Source organism: Neofelis nebulosa, chromosome 7 (genome assembly GCF_028018385.1).
Source record: "Neofelis nebulosa isolate mNeoNeb1 chromosome 7, mNeoNeb1.pri, whole genome shotgun sequence".
Taxonomy (NCBI): Eukaryota; Metazoa; Chordata; class Mammalia; order Carnivora; family Felidae; genus Neofelis; species Neofelis nebulosa.
Window position 1 is genome coordinate 49669837 of NC_080788.1, and position 14882 is coordinate 49684718.

The window sequence follows — 14882 nt, forward strand, 5'->3', positions numbered from 1 at the left end:
CAGGTATATCTCTGTGTTCATTTTACTTTGGTTTGTTGAACTTATTGGAGCTATGGATTCATGTTTTCATCAAATTTGAGAAATTTTTATCAATTGTTTTCTGAAATATTATTGATTGAAAAGTATACATTTTATGGTGGCTCAGTCAGTTGAGAATCCAACTCTTGATTTCAGCACAGGTAATGGTCTCACAGTTGTGGAATGGAGCCCTGCATTGAGCTCTGCTCTGGGCATGGAGCCTGCTTGAGATTCTCTGTGTCCCTCTCCCTCTGCCCCTCCCCCACTCATGTGGGTGAGCATACTCTCTCTCTCAAAAAAAACAAAAAACAACAACAACAAAAAAAAACCCTTTACATTTAGTTAATAGATTATAGAAATTCTGGGTCCTGTTGTATTTGTTTGTTTGTTTGTTAGTTTATTTATTGAGGGCTGTTCATTTTTTAGTAACTTGCCTGTACTTTAACTGTGAAATCAGTCTGGTCTCCTTTGTAGTACACAATTGCTGATGTCTCTGCTAAGTTTTTTAATTCTTATTCTTTAGGCTGGCTTCCTTAGAGGTCTTTCCTGTGTCTCCATAGCTTAATTGTTAGCTAATGATATGGGCAGAGGTGGTAAAGGCTACCACCCTTTGCTGATTGGTCTGTGGGTAGGTTTTAGAATACATTCAAAGTTGGAGCCAGTTTTCAACTCTATGTTGGTTTCACTTTTTTTTTTTAATTTTATTTTTAATCTCTACACCCAATGTGAGGCTCAAACTCACGACCCCGAGGTCCAGAGTCACCTGCTGTACCAACTGAGCCGGCCAGTCACCTCACCTTGGTTTCGTTTTATGCCAGGCTTTCTCAGGTCTTCCTAATAAATACATACCTTTCCATTTAGCCAGACTTGTAAGCTTTTCGTAGACCTTCTGTGGTTTTCTCATTTACATGATCTTTCTATTAATTTTCTGAGTAGTTAGGCACTTATCCTAACCAGGACCTCTACCAACTTCAAAATTTCCCTATTTATTCACAATGAAGTCCATCACTTTTATCCACCAAATCCATGGGTTTTTGGTGCCCCACCCTGAAATGAGTCCACCCTTTTTGCCAACAAAGCTGATGGATTCTTTTTGCTAGCTTTATGTTGGCAGAACTGCCAGTCTCATTATTCATGCTGGCAGTGGGTGGTCTGGAGCAACCTCAGGCAGACAGGTCTAGCCTCCCACTGTTCTTACCTGTAACTTTAGCATTTATTCTAGAGCAAACACTTCTCAATTTGCAGGCTGTCTTTGGTTAGTTTCTTGTGCTCCAGAATGGTTGTTTTGGATAGATTTGTCCAGCTTTATACTTGATGTTTGTGTATGGGAATTGCCAACCCCTTCATGCCTCTGAGATAACTATGTGTATTTATATATATATATATTTTTTGCAGGTAATTTTTACATTACTTACAAAGCTCCCTAAGAAGTTTTGGTGGTATTTTGATTAGATCTACATTGACTCTATAAGTTAATTTTCAGAATATCAACATATTTACATTGAGATTTCTCTCTAGGAACATGGCATTTATCTCCATTTATTTGGACTTATCCCTCAGGAAAATTATTTAACATACATATAGGATTTACTTTGTTAGTAAATACTTTGTTAGTAAATAGCTTCTTTGTTAAGCTTATTCTTAGGATTTTTAAAGTTTTTTTGCCAATTACTAATACAATGTTTTTTTCCAATGTATTTTTCTAATCGTTTACTGCCAGTTTGTAGGAAGGTTAGTTTTTATGAGTTTTTATTAGTTGATCTTGTATATAATTGTCTTGCTGAACTTACTTTCCTTATAGTTCTAATAGTTTGTCAGTTTGTTATTTTGGTTCTTTCAGGTAATCTAATTATTTGCAAATAATGACAATTTTATTTCCTTATAATCTGTACTTATATTTCTTGTTTTTAAAATTCTATTGTATAGGCTACGATCTCTAGGAAAATAGTACAATAGTAGTCATGCTGGCTTAGTGACTTTGCTAGAAATATATCTAATGCTTCACCATGAAGTGTGATGTTATATGAGTCCTTTTTAAGTAAAATTTTTCTTTTATGCCTAGTATCAATGGATATTTTGGCATGTAATGAAATTAAATTGTTTTTTCTCTTTTCATTTCCTAGTATGATAAATAAGAAATAATGGTATTTGATCAAGATGCATTATAATTTTAATATTTTCCTCATTTCAATTTGCTAATTTTATGATTTTTGCATGTAATTCATAATAGAGATTGGTTTATAAAGAACAATGCCTTAATAAACCAGACATTCATTCCAAAGTAAAAGAAATGTAGATGGGAGCGCTTGGGTGGCTCAGTCAGTTAAGCTCTGTGCTGACAGCAGGGAGCCTGTTTCAGATTCTCCCCTCTCTCTCTCTGCCCCTCCCCCACTCATGCTCACATGCACTGTCTTTCTCTCTCTCTTTCAAACATAAATAAATAAAATACATATTAGGGGAAAAAAAAGAAATGTAGATGTCCCCATCTTCAGTCCCCTTCTGAGTTTTTCTGTTTACTGTAGTTTACTATTAAAGCCTTTCTTTAAGAGGTATGTTTCCCATATCATATTTTTTTTAACAAAGGAACTTCAAGGATTGTTTAACATTTGTTTGTCTTTCTCTTTGATATATTTAGTCTCTCTTTTCCTTTTATTGTAAGCTTTGTGGTATTCTTCATGTTTTTCTTTTCATTCTAGTCCCTTCTGTCACCTGCTCTGTAAAGCCTTTCTTGGCCCTTCCTCTTCCCCATTTCTCCCTGAAGAGTTAGCCTTTTTTAAAAAATATAGTGTATTATAAATTAAATCATAAATGTATATGTGTATATATGTATGTATGTGTATTTCTATATGTATGTATATATATGTATATACATATGTAGTTCTCTTAATTATATCTTTGCTATAATACCATAATTTTCCTGTTACTTTTGGTTATAAGGGTAGTCTCATTTTTGGTAGTTAAGGCTTAGTCTTACATGTTTTTAAAAACTTTTCAAAATTCACTTCACTTGTAGAGATTCTGAGGGATTAAGGGCGTTCTGACTGCACATACTTTTCCCTTCTTCCATGTGTTGGGGCAGAGAGGAAGGAGAGGAAAAAAAGCAAACATAATATTTAACTGGGTGAAGTTGTCATCTTCTCCTTTTAGGTTGTGGCTGTCTCTGGCTAACAGTGACTGGTCATCATGCCCTGTTGTCAGTCATTTAAAGGCTGGCTCGTTGCCACACGTAAGATCCTTCCTGGCCCAACCTTTTGGCAGCTCTCTGAACTTAGAACATGCAAAAATTACCATCTTTTGTGCTTAGTTTAGGCCTTATGTGCAATTCTCAGACTATAGGAAATTCCTGTTCAGTACTCTGTGAAATTTATTTTGAAGTCAGTGTTCCACGATCCAGTAGGAAAATAACAGTCTTCCAGAAGAAGGTATTAGGTCATGGAGATATTACAGAACACCTCTTCAGTGCAGTTTCATACTTAGAATGTTTATTCTGTATTCTGAAATAATTCAGCTTCTAGGAAACTCCATCTCAGCATGTTATTCTAGAGCTGTGCCAAATGTAGTATTTAAATGTAAATTAAGTCTCCCTCTCTCTCTGACCCTCCCCCATTCATGCTCTGTCTCTGTCTCAAAAATAAACGTTAAAAAAATTTTTTTAAATGTAAATTAACTTAAATTTACGTTAATGAAACTTAAATAAAAATTTAGTTTTTCAGTCACATTAGCCACATTAAAAAAACTTTTTTTGAGTTTACTTATTTATTGAGAGAGAGAGTGCAGTCGGGGATGGGGCAGAGAGAGAGAAGAGGGAATCCCAAGTAAGCTCAGCACCGTTATTGCAAAGCTTGATTCAGGGCTCAGACTCAAAAACTGTGAGATCATGACCTGAGCTGAGACCAAGAGTCTGTCACCTAACCAACTGAGCCACCCAGGCACCCCACATTAGCCACATTTTAAGTACTTCCTTAGCCACATACAGCTAGTGGCCGCTGTATTGAATAGCACAGAACATTACCATCATTGAGAAAAGTTCTGTTAGATACTGCTTCTTTAGACAATAGAGTCAGGATATTTTTGTAACCATAGGAAAGTCAGAGATACATGGTCAGTCATTTACACCAACCAGTTAGGCTTTCACAGGCTTTTTTTTTCTTTCTTGCCCATATGAAGGAATTTTAATAAGAGGGAAAAAGAGCACACTCCTGTATGATGCACTGCTTTCAAATTCATCTGATAGTTAGCTTTTCTTGTGGAAGCTTCAAGTAACTGCTACTGCAAACATATTTGGCAGCAACGGCATCCAAAGTTCAAACATTTCTATCCACCAGAGACAAATTCCCTAGTTCATCTTTCCTGTTTCCTTTCTTACTATTCCCTTGTTTCTCAGGTGAATGTAGGCACAACTTCAGTCCTAAGACAAGGTAAGGCTGGCATACATAGAAAGGCGTGTGTGTGTGTGTGTGTGTGTGTGTGTGTGTGTGTGTGTGTGTAAATTTTGGAACAAGTGACTTGTTTTTTAGAAAAAAACAATTTTTTTTTACCAACCCCTTAGATATCATTTAATTGAATGCCTGCCCCCATTTTACGTATAAGTAAACTGAAGCTAGAGAAAATGATTGCTCAAGATGGTATCAATAGTTAATGGTAAATCTGGAGCCAAAACCTGTGTTCATGGAGATACTAAATCATTTATTCCCATTTTAATTTTTTATTCACTACTAACAATTGCTGCAGATGCAATGACAAGAATTTAGAGGTAAGATTATTATAATGCAGCTTTTATTTTTAAAATGTTGCTTTTTACATGTTTTAAAGTTTTGGTAATTGTAATTTTTACAGATTGAAGAAGAGGAGAGGAAAAAAATAGAAGATATGAAAGAAAATGAACGAATGAAAGCAACTAAAGAATTGGAAGCCTGGAAGGAATGTCAAAGAAAAGCTGAAGAACAAAAAAGAATTCATAGAGAAGAGAAATTCTGTGAACAAGAAAAGCAAATTGAAGAAGAGAGAAAAAAATTAAAACATAAAAGCCATACTAGAATTTCAGCATCTAGAAATCTTGCCACTAAAGGTACAGTGATTAATATTTTCTGGGAAAGTGGGGTCTGTTGGTGAAGTGTATGTGTCACTTTTTATTTTCATAATCTATTTACACTATTAGGTCATTATTTTGGTATATAGAGAATAAGTACTATAATATAAAGGCTAAGGTGAAAGATCTATTTCTTCTTTTAGGAAGTAGTGACATTTTCAAAATACAATGAGCAAGGATTCAGCGTTGGTTTTGCTTGTGTGCTTCATTTTGAAATGTATGCAAGTGTTGTTAAATACGTGTTTAACTCAGGTCCAAAAAGACTTGGAGTGGACTAGCAGCGCCAGGAGCATTCATTTATTTCTTTGGAGATAAGAAACTAGGAATCTCATTAAAATACATTTTCGTCACATGACTGAGGAACATGAGTACCCTTACACAAACTTAGTTGTAAGCAAACAAGCGTTTTCCTGGCCTTCGATCCTGATGTGTTTAGAAATAGGTAAAAGAACATATTTCTTTATTGAAAGCTAAGAGTTTGATTTTATCTGATTTTAGAATATTAAACTTTGCTTTGGGTATATTTCGTATATTTTGTAAATGGAACATTTTGTAGCAAAATCACTTATGTAATAACAATAATTAACATTTATTGGGTGATTTCTCTATGCCAGGTGATTTTATTGATTGTGTGACTCAGTCTTCACAACAACACTTTGGGCTAAGTGCTGCTATTCTTATTAGAGGAAGTAGATATTCAGAAATGATAAACACCTACCCAATCAGTAAACTTGTGGGATTTGAGCTCTATACTCTTTCTTCTAGGCTATATGTCTTTACCTCACTTTAAGTGAGGTTGAGTGTGTTGAAAAGTCATTAAATGATCCTATGATTTAAGAACCATGATTATTCCTATTTTCCAGGTGAGAAAAGGCATAGAGAGTATTACTAGCCCAAGGTAACACTGCTCATAAATGGTAGAGTCAGAATTTGGACTCAGGTGATCAGGCTCCAGAGTAGGTGAAGACCATTGTTGTGTTATATTGCTACACAGATAAAACAGGCAGATTAGCCATGTTCATTATTTGATTCATAACATATTTTGGCAGAGTTTGTTTGTATGAAGGAGACATTTGCAATCAGAAATGTGTTAGGGAAGAAGTACTCAAAGTGTATAATACTGGTTTGAAAAAATATTACCTTTTAAATGTTTGTTGCCTAGCATCCCAAAGCCTTAAAATAACTTTGAAGAGTGACTCAGTTTGTGCTTAACCAAAATATTACTAATGAAGAAATAGCAAAACCTTGGAAGTTTTAATTACCAGTTCCATATTATAAAGCGCATCCACCTAATTTTATCTCTTAATGTGAAGCTAGGAGTCTATACTATGATTCAGTTACTTTGCAGAGCATAGGAGTTAAATGTGTGTGTGAGATCCATGCTCTTCTTGGACCTAGAACTTCAATATTGGGTGATGTCATTTTGTTGAAAACTACTTAGTATTTTATATTAAGGTGATTATAGAAGTAAAAAATTTCCAGAGGCACCTGGGTGGCTCAGTTGGTTAAGCATCTGACTTGAGCTCAGGTCGTGATCTCCTGGTTTGTGAGTTTGAGCCCCACTTCGGGCTCTGTACTGACATCTCAGAGCCTGGAGCCTGGTTCAGATTCTGTGTCTCCCCCTCTCTCTGCCCCTCCCCTGCTCATACTCTGTCTCAAAAATAAACAAACATTTTTTAAAAATTAAAAAAAAAAAGAAAGTAAGTCCTTATCTCATAGAGATACCTACTGAAATATGTATGGATGAAAAAAATATGTCTGAGATTGGCTTCAAAATAATATGTGAAACTAGATAGAAGATGAAGTGATATTGGCCAGGAGTTGATAAGTGAAGTCAGGTCATGAATGCATTATGGTTAATTATTCTATTCTGCCTACTTTTATATATGCTTGAAATGTTTTATTATAAAAAAATAAGGAACAAAGCATATTGAATTATTTTTATAAACAAAGTAATTTTAAATTAGTAAAACAAAAAAACCTCATTTCCCCAGCCTGTCTTGTAACTCGATGTAGCCAGGTGACAAGCTCTGGCTGATGATATGCAAAAAGAAATCTGCTAAAGATTTATAGAAAAGTATTACTCCTTTCTGCTTGCTTCTCCTTTCCTTTTCCTACGTAAGATGAAGGTGTTTGCAGAAAGTTCATTAGCTATCTTGAGACCACAAAGAGGCAAAACATACACTAAGAATGATGGAATAGGGAAGAAGGAGCTTGCAACATTAAAGACATTGGAAAGCCAGTACCTCTGCACTGGACTACCTTCCTACCTTCCTTCAAGCTTGTTAAGTGAAAAAAAAAAAACAAGAACTCATTCTTGGTTAATCAACTGTAGTCATGTTTTCTCTTCACACAGCTTAGAGAACTTTTGACTGATAGAAATGGATAATGTGCAAATTTGGTGTAGCATTTGAAAATTATTCAAAGTAATTAAGAATATTAACACAGTAAAGGAAAAAACATGTGATCATTTCACTATTGCAGAAAGGTATTTGATAAAATCCAACACCCATTTATGAAAAAAATTTCTCAGCAGATTAGGAGTAGAAAGGTACTTTTTTACTTTAATGAAGTCCTTTTACAAAAAAATGTATAGTAAGCTTCATGTTTATTGGTGAATTAATGAATGCTTTGCCCTGCCCTGTAGGTCCAGGATCAAGGCAAGCATGTCTAGTTTCACTGATTCTATTCAGCATTGTACTGGAGGTCCTAACCATTACATTACGACAAGAAGAAGCAATGAGAGGCATGAAGATTAGACAGAAAGAAGTAAAACTTATTTGTAGATGACACAATTGTATATGTGGAAATCCCTAAGAAATATGAAGAATGACGACTAGAACTAATAGGTGAATTAATAAATTCAGGATATAAGTCACTTAAAATTTTATTTACCAGAGGCAAACAACTGGGAAATTACATTTTAATTTATTTATAATAACATTAAAAGAGAAAATATGTAGGAATAATTTAACAAAAGAAGTGTAAGATCACATCACTGAAAACTACAGGAGGATTGCTGGGAGATATTTTAAAAGTCCTAGCTAAATGTAGTGATAGAACATGTTCCTGAATTGGAAAACTCAATGTTCGGATGTCAGTTCTTCTTAAACTCATCTATAGATTCAATGCAATTCCAGTAGAAATCCCAGTAATCTTTTTGTAGAAATTGACAAGCTGATTCTAATATTTATATGAGAATATAAATCACCTAGAATAGCGAAATGAATTTTTTAAAATAAGAGCAAATATGTAGGACTCACACTACCTGATTTGAACACTTAGCGTCAAGCTACAGTAATCAAGACAAGATGAAATTGGTGAAAGACAAACACAAGTTCAAAAGAACAGAATACAGAGACCAGAAATAGATCCACACATGTATAGTTCAATTATTTTAACCAAAGGTAACAAGATAATTCAATAGGTAAAGGAAGGTCAAGAACAAATGAATATCTTTATGGAAACAAATGAGGGTAGACTCTTACCTCACTGTGTACATAACACATACATAAGAAGACAATCCAATAAACAATTGGATGAAAGATTTGAATGAACTTTTAACAGAGGAAGACATATGAATGGCCAATAGACATATGAAAAGATATTCAAATTATTTGTTAGTAAGGAAATGCAAATTAAAACCACAGTGAGAGGGACACCTGGGTGGCTCAGTTTGTTAAGCCTCTGACTCTTGATTTTGGCTCAGGTCATGATCTCACAGTTCGTGAGACAGAGCCCCATGTCTGGCTCCTCACTGACGGCTTGGAGCCCACCTGGGAGTCAATCTCTCTGCCCCTTCTCTATGCTCATGCACATGCGCATGTGTGCCTGCTGTCTTTTTCCCCTCTCAAAATAAGTAAATTTTAAAGCCACAGTGAGATACAGTACACAGCACATATCCACTAAAATGACTAAAACAGAAAATTAAAGACCATCAACACAAGTGTTATTGAGGATATGCTGCAACCGTAGCTCTTGTACACCAATGGTAGAACTGTAAAATGGTACAACTACTTTGGACAAGTTTTTGGCTCCTTTCTTAAAAGGTAAGTACATACCTATCATGTAACTCAGACATCCTTGTCTTCAGTTTTTACACAAGAGAGAGGTATACACCTAAAGACTTGTATTCAAATGTTTATGGCAACTTTATTCACAGTGGCAAGAAACTGGAAGTGATGTTCATCAACAGATGAGTGAATAAACAAACTCTCATACATTCATAAAAATGAAATACTACTCTGCAATAAAAAAGAGAGACCAAACCAGTCCATACTGCATGAAATTGTAGAAAATATTAACCATTCTATAATGACTGACAGCACATCAGTGGTTATCTGGGGCCAGAGGTAAAAGGAAGGGATGAACTTCAAGTGGCCATAGGGGACTCTTGGAAGTGATAGAACCTTTCTGTCTTGATTATGATTGTGATTTCATGGGTGCATACATATGTCAACTCATTGAATTAATACACTGTAAAATTAGTACAGTTTACTGTGCATAAATTATTTCTTAGTAAAATTGAATAGAGTATATTGGAAATCTTTCTAGGCAGAAAAACAGCAAAGTGCACATGATTTTCTCAAGTTCTTCTTATTCCTCAGTTATGCTTATGGCTGGACATAGTGAAGCCTCCATTTGAGGGTCCTGGCCCTTGTACTATTGTATTTATAGGAGACTGGGAAAGGGAATCATTGAACGTCTAATTTTTTAATTTTTTTTTAAGTTTATTTATTTTTGAGACAGAGAGAGACAGAGCATGAATGGGGGAGGGTCAGAGAGAGGGAGACACAGAATCCGAAACAGGCTCCAGGCTCTGAGCTGTCAGCACAGAGCCCGACGCGGGGCTCAAACTCACGGACCGCGAGATCATGACCTGAGCTGAAGTTAGATGCTTAACTGACTGAGCCACCCAGGCGCCCCGATTGAACGTCTAATTAATTAACTATGGGGACTTCCTTATCTTGTTAGAAGGAGTTCAGTTACTGGAATCAGCCTGTTCTGTTGATGTAGTTTTGACTTGCTCGGTAAGCTACTAAACGCGTTGTAGAGGGAGAGATGAGACTTGAGGCCAGGTTAATTTGTCCCTTTTCAACTTAGAAAGGTAGGGCAAATGTAAGTCTGGGAAAAAAAAAAAGATTGGTTGAAAGTGTGTAAGTAGAGTTTCACTACGAGATCTCTTCCTCATCATGACAGAAGATTGGGGTTTCCTTTCTGCACAGTTGTAGACTGAGTAAGATTCTTCTGCATTGAAAATGCAGAGATTGAGTGAAAACCTGCATTGTGAAAATCTTAGTACTTATTCAAGGGATCCCCATGCACATGTACATATGCATGCACAAGCCTAATGTACCTGGGATGCAGATTGGAGAATTCCTCTACAGGGAAGCTAGTGAGTGTAGGATGAAAAAATCCCATTTGTAATGGCCCAGCTAGTTCACCCTGCTAAAGCTGACTAGCCAACAGATTTCCAATTCATGTATACAGACCTTCCAGTCAGAATTTTTATACTTTATCTCTAACTGATGGTGACAGCCAAGACAAAGAAAAATGCAACTTGGAACAGCCAAGTAATGCAGGGAACAGAAGAAAACTTCACTATAACTAATGTCTTCAAAGAAATGAAAACATGTATTTTTTAAAGTTTATTTATTTATTTTGAGAGAGAGAGTGGGGGGGGCAGAGATAGAGAGGGGGAGAGAGAGAATCCTAATCAGGCTCTGCACTGCCAGTACAAAGCCTGACATGGGGCTTGAACACATGAACTGTGAGATCATGATCTGAGCCAAAATCAAGAGTCAGATGCTTAACTGACTCAACCACCCAGGCATCCCCGAAACAAATTTTAATCATTAAACAAGAACAAGAGTCTACAGTGAAGAATACTAAGAGAATACAACAGTTTGGAAATTTAAAATGTGATAAAAATTTTAATTGTAATCAAGTGGTTGGAATATACTTTATAATTTTTTTCAGAAAGTAGAACAAAAGGACAGATTTAAAGTAGAAAAGATAAAACAATCAGAGTATCCTTCCAAGATGTTCAACATTCAAATCATAGGGGTATAAGGAAGAGAGAGGGAAAGACAGAGGAAATAATTTTTTTTTTTTTTTTTTTTGGTTTTTTTTAATTTTTTTTTTTTTCAACGTTTTTTTTATTTATTTTTTTTGGGACAGAGAGAGACAGAGCATGAACGGGGGAGGGGCAGAGAGAGAGGGAGACACAGAATCGGAAACAGGCTCCAGGCTCCGAGCCATCAGCCCAGAGCCTGACGCGGGGCTCGAACTCACCGACCGCGAGATCGTGACCTGGCTGAAGTCGGACGCTCAACCGACTGCGCCACCCAGGCGCCCCGGAAATAATTTTTTAATGTTACAAAAATTCTGAAAACTTTAATGAATTGCCATGTTGAAAGAGTCTATCAGGTCCAGCATGGTAGATTTTGTAATATTCATGCCAAAGCACTGATGAACACATTACCAGAAACTTTAGCACCCTTTAGACAAAGATCTTGCAAGCTTCCAGAGAAGAGGAGCAGATCATGCACAAAGGACTGGAAATGTTGGCATCTGTCCTCAACCTCAGCACTGGAATCCTGAAACATGGATCAGTGCCTTCAGAATTCTAAGTGAAAATAATTTTCACTATGAAATTCTATACCCAGCTTATTAATCAGGCATGAGGCAAAAATAAAAACTTTTCAGACATGCAAATTCTTAAAATATTTATTGCTCAGGTACACTGGGAATTATACCTGTTTTCTTTTTCTATTCTTCAAAATAGTCTGCTTTCACTAACAAATATCTGCTGCTCAAACGTTTAGTAAAACTACCCCTAATACATCTAGGCATAGAAGTACATTTAGTTTCTATAATAGTGATTTCCAGATTTTCTATTTTTTTGAAGTCAATTTTGATAATTTCTTTTCTAGGAAATTGTCCTTATCGCCTTTTCAAATTTGTTTGCATAAGGTTTCTCTTATTTATCTCTATCTCTAATTATAACATAATTATCTCTATTTATTTATTTCTAGCACCATTTTATTTTTCCTTGATCTACTGTTGTAACATTTTGTAAACTTTATTAGTCCATTCAAAAAAGCAATTTTTGGTTTTGTTGATCCTTTTTATAGTTTCTTTGTTCTCTATTCCATTAACTCCTGTGTTCTCTTAGTTTCTTTAGTTTTCTCTATTTTTTGTCCGACTTGTTTCCATTAATTTTGTAATATTTTAATACATGCATGTTAAGTTAAATTTTTTTCCCTCTTAAATACTATGTTAATACCAAGTCACCAAGTCTTGGAATCTTGTGTTTTTGTTCTTGTTTAATTGCGAATATTTTGTAACTCATCATTGTTTTTTCCTTTGGCCCTTGAATTACGAGGGAGTTTTTGTTTGTTTTGTTTTGGTTTTAGTTTCCAAATGTATAGAATGAAAATGACTGTAATTCTCATATGTAAAATTTTCTGAATCATTATGTTTATAAATTATAGTTTATGATATGTATTTGTGGTGTTTAAAAAAATTTTTAAGTTTTAATTTTTGAAAGAGACACACACACACACACGCACACACACACACACACAGAGCATGAGCAGGGGAGAGGCAGAGAGAGAAGGAGACACAGAATCTGAAATAGACTCCAGGCTCTGAGCTGTCAGCAGAGTCTGATGCGGGGCTTGAACCCACAAACTGCAAGATCATGACTTGAGCTGAATTCAGATGCTTAACTGACTGAGCCACGCAGGTGCCCCTATTTTTGTTTATCCTGAGGCTTTCTTTTAATAAACAATGGGACACTTAGATTTATTATTATGAATAAAAATACACTTTTGTCTTAGGATTTTCTTCTATCTTCGTGATTTACATTTACCAGACTTTCTTTTTCGTTCTTTTTTTCTGTTTTTCTGCCTTGGATTTAAAAAGTGTTCTTAATTACTTTCTTTTCTTTCTCCTAATTTGAAAGGTACGTATTCTATTTTCATTCTTTGAATGATTAATATTAATTTTTTGTATATGTTTTGGCATATAGATATAATTCCAATTACTGTATTTTAACATGCATACTAAACAAAGTTTTAAGGTTAATCTCTACCATACTTGTAAATATTACAAGGAAATTTAGTATGCACATTATAGTTATACACATCTTCTATGTTATTGTCTAAATATTTTAGTCCACTTTTTTGAGGGGCAGGGGGATCAGTTGACTTCACTATATTTTTTTTTTTTTTAATTTTTTTTTTCAACGTTTTTTATTTATTTTTGGGACAGAGAGAGACATAGCATGAACAGGGGAGGGGCAGAGAGAGAGGGAGACACAGAATCGGAAACAGGCTCCAGGCTCCGAGCCATCAGCCCAGAGCCCGACGCGGGGCTCGAACTCACGGACCGCGAGATCGTGACCTGGCTGAAGTCGGACGCTTAACCGACTGCGCCACCCAGGCGCCCCTTCACTATATTTTTAAATCCCTAAATTTAGTCATTATTGTTAGTGTGGGTTTTTTCTCCACTAATAGTCATTACTATTTAGATTGATGCATATTTACTGATATTTTATTTGTCTTTGCTTCTTGTGTTTCACTTCTTTGTGGGTCAAACTGCCTTCCCTTTGATAATAAATCCTTGGGGGCACCTAGGTGGCTCAGCTGGTTGAGTGTCCGACTTTGGCTCAGGTCATGATCTCATGGTTCCTGAGTTCCAGCCCTACATTGGGCTCACTGCTGTCAGCACAGAGCCCACTTCATATCTTCTGTCCCCTGCTCTTTGCCCCTCTCTCACTTGCGCTCTCTCTCAAAAACAAATGAAACATTGAAAAAAAACCTTTATATGAAAGTAAATCCTTTAGTAGTTCTTTAATGAAGATTTATGGGTATAAGTTCAATTATTGTCTTTATATTTAAAAAAATGTTTTTAAGTTTGTTTATTTTGGAGGAGAGAGAGAGAGAGAACACACGTGGGTGCTTGCGAGAGCAAGCACACAAACAGGGGAGAGGCAGAGAGAAGGAAAGACAGAATCCCAAGCAGGCTCCACACCGTAAGTGCAGAACCCAATGTGTGGCTTGAACTCATGAACTGCAAGATCATAACCTGAGCCGAGATCTGAGTGGGATGCTTAACTTACTGTGTCACCCAGGCACACTGATTATCTTTATATTTTTACTTGTTGAAGGATAGTTTGGCTGGTTGTAGAATACCACATTGTAGTTATTTTCCATCAGTAATTTAAAGATATTTTTCTATTACCTTTTGCCTTCTAATGTTGCTGAGAAGTCTGCTCTTGATCTAGCTATTGATCCTTTATAAGGTAATCCATCTTTTGTTTCTGGTTGCTTTAAAATTCTTCACTTTGGTGTGGTTCGATTTTATTAGTCTCAGTGCAGTTTTATATTTGTTTCATAATGTCAGAACTTGGAATTTACTTTTATTAAAGAATGTATGTCTTCAGTCAGTTCTAGGAAATTCTAAGCTATTGTCTTCAAATATCACCTTTCTCAGTTTTCTTTATATTTCTTAATTGCTCTGTTATCCTCAGATCTCTTTGAGTTTGCAGATTTTCTTCACCTGTGCTTAATGTGCTGCTAAACTTGTCCTAAATGTTTTAAATTTCAGTGACAATAATTTTCATTTTAGAAGTTCCTTTTTTTGTTTGTTTTGCTTATTCTTTTGTCATTTTTGTTTCTTGTGTGTTCTTTTGTCATTAGTTTCTTAGTTTTTCATTATGGATTTAGCTTGTTTTTGCTCTTTAAATAAACATGTTTAAAATTATTAT

General features: G+C 35.5%; 1 protein-coding gene across 9 annotated transcripts in view; it reads left to right on the top strand.

Annotated features, from left to right (window-relative positions):
- The window catches only part of DNAAF4 (dynein axonemal assembly factor 4), a 70964-nt gene that overhangs the window by 21203 nt on the left and 34879 nt on the right, over positions 1 to 14882 (top strand). For all 9 annotated transcript variants that reach the window (XR_009264127.1, XR_009264124.1, XR_009264125.1 and 6 more), the window contains exon 4: positions 4855 to 5086. Coding sequence is in view for 5 of the 9 variants with exons in the window: in XM_058737661.1 (XP_058593644.1) it covers positions 4855 to 5086 (232 nt within the window). In the remaining 4 variants the exon portion in view is untranslated. The remainder of the gene's footprint in view (positions 1 to 4854; positions 5087 to 14882) is intronic.